General features: G+C 41.7%; 1 protein-coding gene and 1 long non-coding RNA gene across 3 annotated transcripts in view; one reads left to right on the forward strand and one right to left on the reverse strand.

Annotated features, from left to right (window-relative positions):
• LOC132396792 (uncharacterized) overlaps window positions 1-9,483 on the reverse strand; it is a 33,985-nt gene extending 24,502 nt beyond the window's left edge. The window contains exon 1 of the long non-coding RNA XR_009513128.1: window positions 8,069-9,483. This is a non-coding gene — a long non-coding RNA (uncharacterized LOC132396792). The remainder of the gene's footprint in view (window positions 1-8,068) is intronic.
• anp32b (acidic (leucine-rich) nuclear phosphoprotein 32 family, member B) overlaps window positions 7,117-17,699 on the forward strand; it is a 68,036-nt gene continuing 57,453 nt past the window's right edge. Inside the window, exon 1 of one of the 2 annotated variants that reach the window (XM_059974706.1) lies at window positions 7,117-7,510. In XM_059974706.1, the coding sequence (XP_059830689.1) occupies window positions 7,460-7,510 (51 nt within the window). In that variant the 5' untranslated portion in view covers window positions 7,117-7,459. Of the gene's footprint in view, window positions 7,511-14,414; window positions 14,651-17,699 lie in introns of those variants that run through there. The other variant, XM_059974705.1, reaches the window with a different exon arrangement.

Below are 17,699 nucleotides of genomic sequence, written 5' to 3' on the forward strand. Positions count from 1 at the left end.
CATTCCATGTAAAAGCAAACTGAGAGGAAAGTGTTAGCTAAATGAATAACAGCATAGTAATTGTCAGTACTGCTGGAATGTCTGAAACAGCTGTGACCAGTAGAGGGGCAAACAGATTTAACTGGTAATAATCATGGTCATGTGCAATGAACCATCAGGTTTCCAAAATGGCTATCTAGGGCCATTATAAAGGGATGAGACAGAATGAAGAACCCTCAGATTTAAAAGGGACTCGACTGCTTCATCGATTTCCTTATGTCCTCTCGGGAGATGATACTGCTTGGAAATTCCTATTTGTGATGGCAAGAGTATAAAGACAGGTTCCCACTTTGCCTTTCCAAGCGGAATAGACATCTTCCTAACCAAAAGCAAATTTGCCAAAGAATGTTGTGATAGGAGTTCCCACTAACAAACCAATTCCCAAAATGTTTTCAGCTGCCTGGGAGCTGAACATGAGGCAGACCGAGGAGGTTTCTCACCAATGGTGAGGAGGACTTTTATTCGTACAGCAACCATAACCGATCACCCATATCTCTGAATACGCACTCACTCCACTGCATATAGATGCTGAATCCCCTGTACTAGAGTGACCTCGGCCCCAGTGTCCAGCAGGGTGATTCGCTGCTGTTTGTTGCCATGTGACCCCAAGGGGTAATAGGTACATTTGGCCTCAGGTCTCCCTCTAGGATGCTAGAAATATGAGTTTTCACGGCAACAATGGCAGCCCAGAGCCTTGGCCATGCCTCTAGGCAACAGGCTGAGTAACCCGCCATCCAGGGTCCAATTCCCCAAGTCTGGATAGAACCGGGGAACATCCTACTTTTTGGGATTAACATTACCGTTCGGTGTAGGGACGGTACCTTTGTCTGGGCTATTGAATGCCACCCTCCTGCTCACAGTCTAACACAATGAAGAACACAAGAAGATACACCAGTAATTCTTTCCTTATCCAGCACTGCCCTTAGCAGGGACAGAAACATTTCCTTTCTACAAAGACATTGAGAAGGGCTCTTTGATACCCACTGCTGAGGCACAGTAATTGGCTGCTTTGGGGCATTCCCAGCTCCATCCATCAGAAGCTCAGATTGCCCCTACTGCTGTTGGGATATAAAAGCGGCCTTAACCTGCATCTAATCTGCATCTGACTCTTCGAGATTGGCCAATGGGCTGCGAGTCTCAGTAACAGTCTGACCCAAACAGAGCCAGCAAGATGCTTCTCAGTCGGATGTGCATACCAAGGGGAAAGGGACCATTAAAGGAATAATTGTTATCAATGACAGATGGTGTTGCCATGTCACAAAGTTGTGGAAAGGCCTCCAGGAAAGAGAAGACACATCCCAATCCAAAGGGCACGGTAGTGAGCACAGACAGCTCGCGCGGCCACTGCCCACAGGGAACATTCAGCTCCGTCAGCCTGATCAGCCCACAATTGAGCCGGCACCAATGGGTCCATCATAATTGACCCGAACGGACACAATTCATGCATATTAAAAACAAAAGGTGGGTAAACCAGTTGGGCAAGGATTCTCCTGGCCAGTGACAAAACCTGTGGGTGAAACCCTAAAACTCAGTAGAGGTGTAGTTATGGATTGTACTCTCAGTGGTCATAGGGCAGCCGTAGCTACTGGACTTTGCTCATCAGCATTTCAGTGTTCCTCTCTAACTTTTACATGTCTCAGGGGGCACACCTCGATTACATTGTTCTCATCCCTGTCTGAATCATTATCCCAGATATCCCTGTCCCAGGTATTTGGATCCCAACCTTCCTGCAGGACCATAGATTGGATGCTCACAGGATCCACTGTCATGTAGCTGCACCATGTACAGTGCTTTTGCATTACAGCAGCCAATCTACAGGTCACAACAACTTGTTTAACTTCAGGATGCTCAGCCCTTTCTCGTGCTGCAGGCACCGTTTCACTTAAAGTAGTATTCTGAGAACTCAAAGAGGCCAGCTCAGAATTTAATTGTCACAACTCAATCATAAAAATCCACCTTACTTAAAACGTAGAACATAGAATAGTACAGCACATTACAGGCACTTCGGCCCACAATGTTGTGCCAACCCTCAAACCCTGTCTCCCATATAACCCCCCCCCACCTTAAATTCTTCCATATACCTGTCTAGTAGTCTCTTAGTCTCTTACTTGAGGAAGAGAATCTCTCTTAAAGGAAAAGCTATATGCTTAAGGCACTGTGATATTACACACAGAAGCTTAACCTCAGGTAGTTCAGCAAATGCTTTCTCCCAACATCTGGGATGACCCCGCTTACTCAGAACATTAGCCAATGATCCAAAACCCACAGAGTTATCCATCCATCCGAGGACCTGATAAGTCTCAGGTACGGTATTGCTTATTTGCTAGTCCACCTCCACATTTTCCAGGACTCTGCTCGCAGAGCCAGTCTGTAATGGGCTGGTTAATCAGACCCAACAATTCAAGTGTCCGGGAGACGAGGTCATAAGCATACAAGCTCAACAAAGTAACTTATGCCTAAATTTTTATCATAAAATGAAAGCACAAATAAACCACACTAAGTACGACAAGTATCTCAGGGCTCACTGGGCAGTAGTCATGCAAGACGTCTGTGCTCACCACACTGTCCCTTTGTTTTCTCATCCTTCTGGAGACCTTTTCATGCCTCTGTGAAATGGCAACACCATCTATCATTTATAGCAATAAAGCCTTTAATGGGTCTGAGGCTGATTTGCCACTGTTGTTAGAGGACTTCTCTAACCATGAAACCACCCTGGGTCCTAGACACTGATTGTGATTCCCAGTCTAGGCAAAGTCCAGCGAACCAAGAGAAAGGTACCCCAATAAATAAGAGTTCTTGAAGCACAGAGAGGTACACAGAGATGGACAAACTCTTTGATCTTTTGTTCTCATGCCACTAACTCAGCCCGGTTTCTTTCATTCAAACAACTCATATGTTCATTAACAATGTTCAGCATATCCTGAAAATCAATTAGACTCTAAAGTCATTCCTTATCCATCAGTCCAGCAAACGTTTTGGACATAACATTCTTTTAGCTACAAAAGAACATTAATATTACATATAAGCAATAAGCCCAAACGAAAAATAAAATCCATCAAGACAACTTGACAGACACTAAGAAAGAATCCATCAACCTAGCTGTCAAAGTGACCAACAGACATTTTAGTCATTAATTGACATTGTTGTATTAATGGTGACTGAGACTAAGAAAGAATCCAGCTGCCGATATTAACTGACCTAGTGTTTACCTTATACAGACACTCTACATGCTGTGAGCTCACAAAGAGTTAAATTGTCATTTTGAACTATTCAGACATTCATCCAATATCAGAATCAGAATCAAACTTTAATCGCCAAGTACCTGTGCACATACAAGGAATTTACTTCCGGCAGATGTTGTCTCTCTGCTCATAATAATAATAATGATAAATATAAATGAAAATATAGATTATACATACATATTTTATAAAATTCAATATAACACAGCATGCTATCTGGAAACATCATGGCAGCGCTCCACAGAAAACAGCCTCCCATCCATGGACTCTCTCTATACTTCCTCAATAAAGCATAATCGAAGACTCCACCCACCCTGGATATTCTCTCTCCTCCCCTCTCCCATCAAACAGAAGATACAAAAGCCTGTATGCATGCACCACCTGGCTCAAAGACAATTTCTACCCCACAGTAATAAGATTTCCCCCCTTTCCTTCTTCTCCTATTCCCCACTCTGACCTTTTACCTCTTCTTACCTGCCTACCACTTCCCCCGGGTCCCCTCCTCCTTCCCTTTCTCCAACTATTGACTCTCCTCTCCTATTAGATTCCTTCTTCTCCAGACCCTAACCTTCCTCAACCACTTGGCTTCACCTATCGCCTTCTAAGTAGCCTTCCTCTCCCTCCCCCGCGACTCTTTTTATTCTGGCGTTTTATCCCTTCCTTCTCAGTCCCGAAGAAGGGTCTCAGCTGAAGACATCCACTGTTATTCATTTCTATAGATGCTGCCTGATCCGCTGAGTTCATCCAGCATTTGTGTGCGTTGCATCAGATTATGAAATTGTTCTCTAGTACAAGATGGAGTCTTGACCTCACAATCCACTGTATTGTGTTGCGATCTTGCACTTTGTCTACCTCACTGCACTTTCTCTGTAGCTGTTGCACTTTACTCTACATTCTGTTATTGCCTTACCCTGTAACTACCTCAATGGTTTGATCTGTTTGAACAGTATGCAAGACCAGTTGTTCTCTATACCTTAGTACATGAAGCAATAACAAACCAATTCCAATTCCAGCCTGGCCTTTTGCCAGGGATTCAGACAGTCCTTCCAGGCTCAGCAGTGATTCACTTGCACTTCTTCCAATCTTTTGAACTGCATTCACTGTTCACTAATTAATCTCTGCAATGGATGAGCACACTTCATGTAAAACTTTGTGTTGAGTCTACAGAGATGACACTGAGCTTCTTGTTGCCTGCCATTTTAGTCATTCATCCTGTCCCTTCTCTGATCTCTCATAGAGACTGTTCACAGACGTGAGGAGCAGCACAGCATCCACTATCAGTGTGCATTGCAGCTCTCTGGACTCTGCAACAACAGATAACATGCTTTCTCTGTCTGTATCAGAACTGACAATTTCTGCTGCAGGCCGTTTACCTGTGACATTGACTCGTATTTTCTCTATCCTGGCCGGCTGGGCAGATCCTAACACCCCAAATTTCACAACGTAATCACTCTCTAGCTGCCAACATTAACCCTCAGGGTGGAACAACAACACGTTGTATTCCAACTGGGCAGCCTCCAACCTAATGGCATGAAAATTGATTTTTCCTTCCAGTAAGCTAATTCCTCACACTGACCTTTTACCACTTCTCATCTACCTATTACTTTTCCCTGGGTCCCCTCCTCCTTCCCTTTGTCATATGGTCCACTCTCCTCCCCTATCAGATTCCATCTTCTCAAGCCTTTCACCTTTCCCACCGTCTATCACCTTCCAGCTACCTCTTCCCTCCCCCAGCTCTTTATCCTGGCGGCTTTCCACTTCCTTCTCAGCCCTGAAGAAGGGTCTCGGCCTGAAACGCCAACGATCTATTCATTTCCACAGATCCTTCCTGACCTGCTGACTTCCTCCAGCATTTTGCATGTGTTATTAATATATGTCAGATTCTGAAAGGGATTTGCTAGGTTAAATGCTGATTGGAGGGTGTTTCCTGGAGTGGTGTTATAGAGTCACAGAGAGGTAACAGCTCAGAAACAGTTAGCTGTGAGTCCACACTAATCATCAACCATTCAAACCCAGGTCCTCCACAAAAGTTCAAAGTTCAAAGTAAAATTTATTATCCGAGTACATACATGTCACCACATACAACCCTGAGATTCTTTTTCTGCGGGCATACTTAGCAAATCTATAGAACAGTAACTGTAAGCTGTAACCATCAGGAACTGTTAACTGTAAACAAACTGTGCAAATTCAGATATAACTAGCAATAAATAGCATGAAACAGCAATATGTTAGAGTCTTTAAATGAGTGTAGTTATCCCGTTTTGTTCTAGAGCCTGATGATTGAGGGGTAGTAACTGTTCTTGAACCATGTGGTGCGAATCCTGAGGCACTTGTACCTTCTACCCAACTCACAAAATCACAGTCATCTTCCAGCTGTTCGCACAAAGTACCATATAACCATTACAGCATGGAAACAGGCCATCTCGGCCCATCTAGTTCATGCTGAACGCTTATTCTCACCTAGTCCCACTGGCCCGCACTCTGTACCATAACCCTCCATTCCTTTCCTGTCCATATACCTATCCAATTTTACTTTAAATAAATGACAATACCGAACCTGCCTCTACCACTTCTACCGGAAGCTCGTTTCACACAGCTACCACTCTCTGAGTAAAGAAATTCCCCCTCGTGTTACCCATAAACTTTTGCCCCCTCTCATGTCCTCTTGTTTGAATCTCCCCTACTCTCAATGGAAAAAGCCTATCCACATCAGCTCTATCTATCCCCCTCATAATTTTAAATATCTCTATCAAGTCCCCCCTCAACCTTCTATGCTCCAAAGAATAACCTTTAACATTCAACGTTTGGGAAATCAGTGGGATGAATTTTTCAACAGGAGACACAGATGTTGGAATCTGGAGCAAAGTACAGCTCAGATTAAGGGTCTTAACCCCAAACTGCTGATTGTCAATTTTCTTCCACAAATGCTGCCTGACCTGCCGCATTCTTCTAGCAGTTTTGTTATTTGTTCCATCCAGGATGAATTTGCTAGCTGCATCTTCTGTGTGGGAACAGTTTGTGGCAAACTGCTGGAGTTACAAACAGCTCTCAGGAATCCGGGAAGGAATTGTACACCAATCCTATATTAATCCACATTTCCGTATTCCACTCCACCCCACCCACCAGATTCTATCCGTTGTCTACATGCTAGGAGCAATTTACAGTGGGCAATTAATCTAACAATAATCTTTACATCTTTGGGACGTGGGAGGAAAGTGGAACACACAATCACAGAGACCCCTGCAAATGCCACATGGACAAGAACCCAAGGTTGGTTTTGTACCCAGCCAGATCTCTGGCTCTGTGAGACAGTGGCTCTTGTCGTGACACCCCCCTGTAGAAATAGGGTCAGTTGTTTAAGACTGAAATGAGGGTGACTTTTCTCTCAGAGGGTTTTGAGTCTTTGGAGTTAACTGTACAGACAATTACTGAAAATATTCAGCTGGAGGATTGACAAACAACTTAAACTCTGAGGGGGAGAGGCAGTGGGGAAAAGGTGCTGAAGCCAAGATTGGTTCTGACTAAACAGTGGAGAAGGCTGGACGGATTCGTTCATTGTTCACAAAAAAAGTATACAGTACTGTACTCCCAAAGTACTAAACAGAGTATCAGCCTAGATATCATACGCTCTGACGTTCATCTCAAACACTCAAACTGCCGAAAATCCGCAACGCCAGAGTTAACAATAAACCCACTTTACTGAAACGGAGAGAGGCGTTCTTTAATGTGGGATTTTAAATAAACGTTAATGATCTTGTAGCAATCCAGTCTTCAGATAAACCAGCCAATTACAGTCTCCTCCCGAAGAAGGCCAAGTTCCTCTTTTGCCCTTCATAAATTTTGTCATGCCAGTACTATCGCCTACCCTAGAGGGAGTTCGCTCGAAGGATTGCTGACGATTGTATTTGCATAGTGAAAGAGCGAGAACGCAAGCACTGCAGAGCGGCTGCAAAACATGGCAGTCGGCAAGGGAAAGCGAGATGAGATCTGTTGATTGTTTATTTGCAAAGCCGTAGAATAACATTGTTACACGAAGTGTGCACCGGCCAAACGAGGAGATTTTTTAAAAAACGCACCATGCAGCAAAAAAAAACACGGAGAAGAAATGGTTTGCGAAACGGAATACCTAATGGCCAAAGCCTGGCGATACGCTTGTTACAGAAGGCTGTGGTTCACATGCAATGATCGCAAGGAGATACAAAAATCGATTTTATTTGATTCATGGTGCACTGGTATTCGTAACAATTTATATTAAAATATTTTATTTTCTAAATAGATTAACGTATGATTCGTGCAGTCTATTTTCGTATGCATCAGTTGAAACGGTATATATGATAGATATTGTGCATGCTAATAAAATTCTGCAAAATGGCGCGTGATGGTCATGTGCTTGTGATTGACAGGCATTAGGCGTTCTGCCTTAACCGGCGTGTATTTCCTCTTCAAATCTACGTTTTCTTTTGTAACCCAACTCATTTATTAAAATAAATGTTTACAGACGAAAATTGAACATTTTCCAAATACTGCAAACGATTTGTATCGGCTGAACTCATCGTATTACAGCGGAAAAGTAGTAGAGCTTTTTTTTAATCGTTGAGTGCGTGGATTTATATTAGATTTTGTCCACTGATGCAAACCTAGTCAGAATCAATATCATTCATTACACAACTGTGTTAATTTTCCATAAATGACATAAAACATCACATGTGGATTGCGGGGGGGGGGGGACCTTTAGTTCAATTCCATGCTAATAATTTGTCTAGTTAAGAAAAGGAGCGGAACAAACAAACCTCCCATGAGATGGTTGAAAACAACATCCTTTCAAGTAATCTGTATGACCTGCATAATTAATGGAGTCTTCCCCTCCGCCCGAAAGAGCATCCATATTTCCTTGTTTGTAGGACTGGGATCATACTTCCGAACGATAGTAGCTTTATAAGAAAAGGGCAGTTCGAAGGTGGAGGGGGTGGGTCTCCTGTTTTATAGTTATGGCAGTTTTCTTCGTCTGTCACTGGGCGGGATATGCTGCACATCGATTGAAGGCATGTTACTTTAAAATTAAAGATGTTTACCCTGTCCATTCACGGACTTTACCCAGGACTGAATTTCATTGAGTGCACATATTTAGCCATCTATAAAATTATTTGCCAATCGATGTTTGCGATATTTCACTGTAATACACTATGTAGTTCGCTACTTTGCTAACGTGCAAGTGCGATGGGTTATTAAATAAGTATTTAAAATGTTCGAGGAAGCGTTTTCTGTTCGATTAATTTGTTTTTTAAACCTTAATATAAGTGCTGGATTTTAACTGATTACCCTGGTTTCTGGAGTGGTCACACAAAAAAAAACATGCTGTTTGTGCGGGAAGGGCTTCGAGACGCTCAAGGTTGCTGGTCGGGGCGAGCATCATGTGCATTTCTGTGTATGCACCAGGAGATGGCGGCTGCAGGAGCTTTAGGGAAAGTAGGTTATTTTCTTAACGTTGTTAATTATTGCCCTAAAAATCCACATTCACGCCTTTGTCGGCACCATTCAACGATGTCAGATTTTTTTCCTTTTGACCACTAAATTCCAACCTCTAAACTGCAGGTCATCCGAAACTGTGGGACCTTTACCACACCCCTACCCATCCACTAACTCAGGTCTTGGATTAAATTTCTCCCAGTCAACAACTCCGGTATGAAATCACATCAAATAAAGGCCTTTTCCCTTTCTAACATTATAAACTCCTTCAGCTTAACGTTGCAGAGGAAATTCTGCATTCCTCTAATTCCCCATTCCCATAGCAATCGAAATAGTCGTGCTCCTCCTTACAGACGGTGGGAAAGCCTAGTTCACCTTGATAATTCCAATTGCAGGGAAATGGCATCAAGCATCATCAACCCATTCACTCCAAATGTACGGAACCTGCAGCTTAGTCATGCACGTTAAAAACACACTACATCATGTTCTCTTAAGCAATTATTTTTCATTATAATAAAGTGGTGTATTCCACCCCCCTCAACCCCGAACAATACATGCTGAGAGATTTGTACCAATGTCAATTGTAACTGGTTATTGTACCAACTGTTTAAATATCATTTTATGAGGCTTAATAAAATTATAAAATATTTGCAGGTCCAATTAGATTCACTGTCAAATGTTAACTTGTTTGCTTTGAAATTACTGAACTTTATTTTGGTTCTGAATGAATCTGCAATCAACTTGTGTTGTACTTACCTTTAAAGAGGTTACCATGTGTGGGTCAAGTCTTTTATGGTGATATGTTACCTTCCCTAGGGAAGAAAGATATTGTTCACTCTTATACTGCACCCCTCATGCTAATTATTAAGTCAGCATAATGCTGATGGTTGTAGTTTTTTTTGTAGCACTGCTAGCTGTTCTAACTGTAGCCATGTTAGTGTTTACATGGCCCTGAGTCTCTCCCCGCAGGTGGAAAGAACAGATGGTGAGTGGGCTGAAGTGAAAGAATAATTAAGATAATCAAACATTTTCATAGAAAATGAAAAGAAAAATTCTAAATACTTCTAAGTGAGCATTAGGATCTTTTCAGCTCCAAATATTAATTGAATATTACCACTGCCGTTTTCCCATATGATTCAATAAGCAACAGTGGAAATACAGGGAAATGAACTTGTAACCATATTGATATGTTTGTACATTAAAAATTGTCAAAATGATTAAATGTTTTTCCCTTTAAAATGATTAGTAAGAAGTTTCCTAATTGTATGAATGTATTTTATTAATATTTTTAAAAATAAAAAGTACATTTACTATCAAGGTATTTAAAATGATCAATTCATTAGGATTATGATTGTCATTAGACACAATGAAGCTAACTATTTTGTTTTGGAACCAGTGCTTATTTCATCAGTAATTAAAAGTGAATTAAATCAATTAATCCACCACTAAATTAATATATTAATTTTCCTGAAAGCCTTGGAAATAAAGGCAGTTGAATTTGTAGCAAATTATCTGACAACAATTACTAAAACAATGTCGGGCTGGGCCGCTGAAATTTGTGAATAGCTTAAGAGTTTTATTGGTAGAGTAGTAGACTCCTACTCATGGCCAACTGGGAAAAGGATTGGAATCAGCAATCAAAGCGGCTGTGCAGTTAAGGAAGTGTTGCCAGTTCTTGGTTGGGTTCATTACAATAAGCAATGTCATGCTTCATAAAATTGTTACACATTGAAGGCAGCTATTCACCCTATTGAGTTTGTAGAGCAATCTAATCAAGCCTATTTCCTTATCCTTTCCCTGTAAGTTATTTTCCTTTAAAGCACACATTAACTGTTTCAGCCATCCTTTATCACCCCTCTTGGTAAAATAAATCCTCAAAACCAGCATTATTTTTATCCTATTGTACAACTATTTCTCATATTATTGAGTCTAGATTTGCTCTATTTTTCTCGCCTAAAGCCATTGTGATCTTTTGCACCTTTGTCAAAGTTCCTCTCGATCAATCATCCAAAGGAAACCACTTCTCTAATCTAACCTTGCAGCTGAAATCCCTTCTTCCAGCATTGATGGAGCCGGGTCTATGTTTCAGTAACATATTCCTTGTTACTTGATCAAGGAACAACATTGCTGTCATCTATATAAATATTTACATCAAGCACATTCTGCTCTACATATAAATAGAGGAAGCACGGCAACAGTAATCAGAAGAATGTATTTCAAAAACGGACAGATATCTTTAATTAATATAATAAGACCATAAGACATAGGAGCAGACTTAGGCCATTTGGCCCATCGATTCTTCTCCGCCATTCAATCATGGCTGATCCCTTTTCCCCCTCCTTAACCTCACTCCCTGGCTTTCTCCCCATAATCTTTGATGCCATGTACAATCAAAAACTCTGCCTTAAATACACCAACAACCTAGCCTCCACAGCTGCCTGTGGTAACAAATTCCAAAATTCACCATCCTCTGGCTAAAGAAATTTCTCTCCATCTCTGTTTTAAATGGATGCCCCTCTCGCCTGAGGCTGTGCACTCTTGTCCTAGACTCCCCCACCATGGGAAACATCCTTTCCACATCTGCTCTGTCTAGATCTTTCAGCGTTCGAAAGGTTTCAATGAGATTCCCCTCTCATCCTTCTAAATTCCAGCGAGTACAGACCCAGAGCTATCAAACGTTACTTGTATGATATCACTTTCATTTCCAGAATCATCCTTGTGAACTGCCTCTGGACCCTCTCCAATGCCAGCACATCTTTTCTAAGATGAGGAGCCCAAAACTGTTCATAATATTCAAGGTGAGGCCTCACCAATGTCTTATAAAGCCTTAGCATCACATCCCTGCGCTTGTTTTCTGGACATCTTGAAATGTATGTAAACATTGCATCTATCTTCCTCACCATCGACTAAGCTTACAAGTTAACCAGGGTGTTCTGCACAGGGACTCCCAAGTCCCTCTGCATCTCAGAGTTTTGGATTTTCTCCCCATTTAGAAAATAGTCCGCACATTTACTTCTGCCACCAAAGTGCACTATATACAGCACAGAGAACAAGTTAGATTCTCAGTCTTTCTTATCTTTAACTGATAGAATTCTATTTTTTCCAGTTCTGTCAATGTTTACCAATGAAAAAGCATGCCTTGAGCTTGCAAAAAGGTTCTCAATGCAAAATGAATGAACTTTCTTAGAAAACCAGGCAATGGTGATTAAAAAATGTTGACTTTGTAAATACTATATGGATGTAGTACTGTATATTAAAAGAACATTCAAAAGAATCATGGATTTTAATTAGAACAAGAGACATCTCACCTGGCTGTAGCGCTAAGAACAATGGGACATAGTCTATCCTCTACTGAAGATAGGTATGAGAAGAAAATTCTTAAACCAAGGAATGGTGAAATTTTGGAATTCCCTATCCAGCAGGGTGATGGAAGCTCAGTGGATTAGTATATTAAAGAAAGAGGAGATTGAAGGACCAAGGGTTTAGCACAGGAAAGTGACACTGAGGTAAAACAATGAGCTCTGATCTTAAAGAATGTCAGAACATGCATGAAGGGCTGAATGGTCTCCTTTGGCCTCTGTTTCCTGTGCAATGATGTTAAATATAAACTGAAGATTAGTGGTAAAGGTATAGATCAAGCAATCTGTAACAGGAAGCATTGTTAACCTTTGGAGCCTTGGAAATGTCACATCTGTAAAGTTAGAAGGTCAGTGGTGAATGAAGTGAGATTGTCTTATTTTGCGTCAACTCTTACTAGGGTTGGCTGACATTGAAAAGGAAAGGAAAACAAGAATCTTTCCTCTTACAGAAAAGACATTTTGCCTTTTTTGCATTGGCTCCCACATGCACAAATTTGCAAATACTCTAACTTGTAAGTGACATTCACATGTGACCTACCAAAACTACAGTTCAACCCTGCAATTGTTACTCATGTTACAAAAAATAAATAAAATGCAGAGCTGTAGTCTGTCCAGTTCACTGGCTTTAAGGTTGGACAACAGATTTAGCTCTTATTTGCAAGAGTGTAGTATCTAAAGTAGTCAAGTGTGATTCTTAGGCAACCAAGATTCTGTGCAATTAATTGGGGGAAGGGGGGAATGTATTTTAAACCATAAGACCATATGATATAGGAGTAGAATTAGGCCATTTGGCCCATCGAGTCTGTTCCACCATTTCATCATGGCTGATCCATTTTAACTTTCAGCCCCAATCACCTGCATTCTCCATGTATCCCTTTATGACCTGACCAATCCAGAATCTATCAACTACTGTCTTAATGATACATAAAGACTTGGCCTCCAGAACTGCCTGTGGCAAAGAATTCCACAGATTCACCACTCTCTGGCTAAAGAAATTTCTCCTTAGCTCTGTTTCACTCCACTGAGGCCTTAACCAGGTTTCAATGAGGTCACCTCTCATTCTTCTGAGTTCCTGTGAAAGCAGGCTCAGAGCCATCAAACATTCTTCATATGACAAACCATTCAATCCTGCATGAACCTGCAGTTTCAGCACATCCTTTCTAAGATAAGGGGCCCAAAACTGCTCACAATACTCCAAGTGAGGCCTCACCAGTGCTTTATAAATCCTCAACGTTACTTCCTTGCTTCTCTATTCCAGTCCTTGTGAAATGAATGCTAACATTGCAACGGCCTTCCTCACCGCTGACTCGAACTGCAAGTTAACCTTTAGGGAACCCTGCACAAGGACTCCCATCTGGACCAACACTAAACCTCCTTTATCACTCCATGCCATATTTGAGGACTTTAGCCTTATTTCAGTTTAACTTAAACTAAAATTCCTCCTCTGACCTATTGGGCAAGATAACCTACCTGACACTGAGAGCTGTAGGTAGTGTTCCATGTCTGAGATGAGGGCACTGCCAATTAATATCTTTCTTCCAAAATGTACTTGCTGAGGAGTATCTTATCAGCTTTGTGGTTGAAACAGAGTGAAATATAGTTGTAGTGGTTTAGAGGTTGATCTCCTATTAACTGGGTAAGGTTGATTATATGTGGTCTGTTCCAGAGATCTGAACTCAACTATTTAGGCTGACACTCATGACAAGGAGGTATTCTGTTGTTGGAGATCCCATCTTAAGGATAACAGGTTAACATTAACAGATCCAGTGGTGATATTTTAGACAGAAGATTCCTCCCGGTCCAGTATTTACCTCTCCATCCACAGTTATCAAGGTCATTACCACCTAGCTTGTGAGAACAATTAATTGACCCCACGTTGCAACAGTGACTGCCCTAGTGCCCTTCAAACCTACTTCATTGGCTATAACGAACTCTGGGACATGGAAGTTGCAACAGAAATGCTGCTCTTTCTTATTTTAAAATATTTTTGTCGTAGGAGAATAAGTGGTTAAAGATGTAAATTTAGATGAGTAGGATGCAGTTTACACGATCGCGAAGCGGAATTGCGAATAAACCGAGGGGGTGCAAAATAAAACCAGTTTTGGACCGTGATAACTCTTCCTAATCCCGACCCTATAAAGTTGGCAAGGATGTAAAACCATGTTTAAAGATATTGGCGGGATTTGATACCGAAGAGCACGTTATTGCAGCATTAACTTTTAATGCTGTGGCTGGCTTTCAGAAGGGCATGCTCCTTTAACAGTGCGAGATGTGGCAGCTGTGCCTGTTACCCACCAGCGGGGGCAGCAGTGAGTATCTGTTTCCCTTTCCACCCATGGTGCTCTCGCTCGATCTCAGCACTGCTTGCTGGTTGGCGCGGGCAGAGAAACTGGCGTTTGCTCACATTACCGACACACTGAGTGTAGATCGTCAAGACTGACTTCTTGTTTGGATTAACAAATTCATCATCTTAGACTATTTAAAATAAAAAAAATGGACATGAAAAAGAGAATCCATTTGGAACTGCGGAACAGAACGCCGTCTGATGTAAGCTCCCTCCCTCTACCTCACTGTAATTTTGTAACTAACATTTTTTTGGGTGTTAGTTTTGTTGGCGTTACTTTAACAATATTAAGGTAGTCGTGACCCTTTGGTGACCACATGGTTTACATTTCATTTCTTTTGTAGTGGGACTATAAATTTAGAGAAGCGAGTTTATGAAGGAGGAGGGAAGATTTTAAACAAAATATACATTGGTGTATATATATTATATGGTGTGTATATATAAATTTATATAAAAGTATCGAAAGAGTGAGGCGGAGAGTTGCTGCTGTGTTGCAATTTAACTGTTTGAAAGCTGGTTTTGTTTTTGGAGGCGCAGAATTAATGGGAACTTTCTGCTGTAGTGGGGGGCGTATCTCCTTTCAGGACGTGGAGGGATGAAGGAGACATCGTCTCTCTCCCTGGATTTTTTTTGTAAGGCACTGGAAGCCATATTTGTAACATACAGTCAAGGCGCCCTTTTAAAGAGCATGGGGAGGGGGTTAATCTCCATGGAGTTATATTTTTATTTTATTTATTTGGCAAGACAGTGGTCTCTGGTGCATTTTCTGGGTCAAATTACACTATCAATCTTACTTAGGATCACCACGTAGGCACCCTCACTCTTTTTGATGTTTGTGACAAGGGTCAAATATTAAATATGCAGCTTCGATTTGTGTTTACGTAGGGATAATGTGCTACAATCCGATATCGCGCGACTGTAGGGATAGCGACAAGTTTATGGTTTGGTTTAACCAATTTGAGTCAAATTAACTTGCAAAAGATAAATATATTCAGTAAACTTTTTTGGAGGGGGCGCGAGGAGGAATTGTATCGTTTCCTTTGGGGATAAGGAACACGGTTCGGATGCTTCCCGCCACGCGCGTTGTTGATTTTCCGAAGGTGTTTGGCTCGGGGAGGAAATTTATCTTCACCGAAATCCGACTTCAGAGCTAACTCGAGGGCTGTCATTAATTTCTTTCTTTTTGGCCGAAGATTCGGTTTGCGAAATGACCCGATGTGGGTGGGTAGGTGGGTGTTGGGTGAAAGATCCTCCAGCTCGATACTTGCGAGAGTTCGCCATGTTGGTGGCACGTTTTCTAACCGAGCAGCACTTTAAAGACGATCATTTATATATAATTTTTTTTTAAAAAAGGTACATCAACAAATTACTTCTGTAGAGGTTTCCTGGAATCCAGTGGGTCTTGTTAGAAGAGAAGGAGATGTATAGCTTTAGAACAATTTATGCGTTGCTGTTGTGGCGAAAATGCTTATCTTTGCGCTCTTGAGCCGGTCTGGAACTGTCTGCCGAGGCAACCCGGCTCCAGGTGCCTTTTGAAACAGGCGAGCGACTGGCGCTACGTTGTAATCCGGGCACTGATCAATTTCGCCCCCACCACCAATTATTGCCGGGACGCGCCGCTGGCTCTTTTGCTACATCACGCTCCGAAATGGAACCTTCAAAAGCGCCGCCAAAGTATCCCCGGAGCGAAATGTATCCATTCTGCTAATGTCGTCGTGTTCTTAGCATTAAAGGAAGTGGGGGAGAGAAAGGACTGACGTCATTGGACAGCGCACCCACCACTAGGGTAGGCGAGGTAGAAGCTGCTGTTTGATAAATTGCCCCCTTTTGTGCCCCTTTCGTTCTCTTAAACAACCCGCTCCCCAACACAAATGTGAAGTTTGCACGAAATTGAAAGTAGATGAACAGAGAGTATGTGAAGAAAGTGAAGGGGAAGAAAGGAAGTGCATAGCAGAGTCAGGCAGCGTCGAATAAGGGGGAGTAAACTTTCTTCTTAAGCCCATCGCTCCTACTGGGACATAGGCCACCGATGGCAGCTTGCCAGAGTCCTCTGTCCTGCTCCAATAAAAAGTTGATTAGCCCTGTGGCTTCTGCCTTCACCACATGATTTCATGCCTCTTCGAGGCAAAGATCCTTCCTCTCCCTGCCATGTCATAGTTGATGTTTCCTTTGCAGTGCATATTGAACAGCCTAGGATGGCTATAGCTACCGGGTTAAGACATAATTCACATGAAAATGCTACTGATTACACTATGTGACTAAAATATCCCTGTGGTCCTCAGATCTTTCCTCCTTATGAGTGTTACAGATTTTAGTTCACAAATAAAATCCCGCAGCTGATAGAAAATTGAAATAAAATATAAAAAAGGTGAAAAGGGCAGATCAGAGAGCTTCTTTGTAAAGCAAAAGATTTAATATTTAATGCTTAACATTTTAAGCAGTTAGAATTTAAGCTTTCGCATTGGATTTCTTATGAAGTGACTTATACTATTTACCTACATCTGATCTGTAGCCTTTCATGCACTTTCTAGCTGAAACATTAAGTACATTTTCCTCTCTACTGTTGTTGCCTGATGTCCTTTCTGTTTTTATTTCTGGATATGAATCATGGGCATGCCTGTAGCTGTTTTGGGGCACAGCTTCTGGGGTTTACCCACACCCACTCCAGCTTTCCATATATCCAATTTGGAGGGCAAATTTTTGATCAGCTGCCTTAGTATGCATTGTTTTTTAACGTTTTGCCAAATTTTGTTTGATAGCAACACTTAAAAGTGTATTACAACACAAAGGGTGCTATTTAAACAAGTTAAATTCCCTTTCCTCACTCCACCCCCACATTAATGTGACTGCTACTGATTTTTAAGATATTTTTGATTTCTTGAGCCCCATTTATGCTGTTACTGCTATTCCAGCTTTAGGTCTTTTTAACCTACAGTACAAGGTTATTGTAGTCAGAATTATTTGTTTTCTGGTTGCTTGAAGTTAGTGGTTCTGATACAACTCAATAGTACAGTACTGTGTAAAAGTCTTGGGTTTCCCCCTTGACAAACTAGGGTTTGTCAACGTAGAGCAGAGGGTGATTGTAAACCTGGCAGGAGCGAAGGATGTTTAGAATGGTTGGAGTGGGGCGCCGTGGGAGGGGTGTGAGACATGTGCCGGAGAAGGAATGTCAGGGGCAGGGGATGACGAGGGGTGTAGACACACCCAGCCCTAAGACACCAGGCAAGATAATTTTTATTCCAAACAATTGGT

The sequence above is a fragment of the Hypanus sabinus genome, chromosome 7, assembly GCF_030144855.1.
Source record: "Hypanus sabinus isolate sHypSab1 chromosome 7, sHypSab1.hap1, whole genome shotgun sequence".
Lineage (NCBI taxonomy): Eukaryota > Metazoa > Chordata > Chondrichthyes > Myliobatiformes > Dasyatidae > Hypanus > Hypanus sabinus.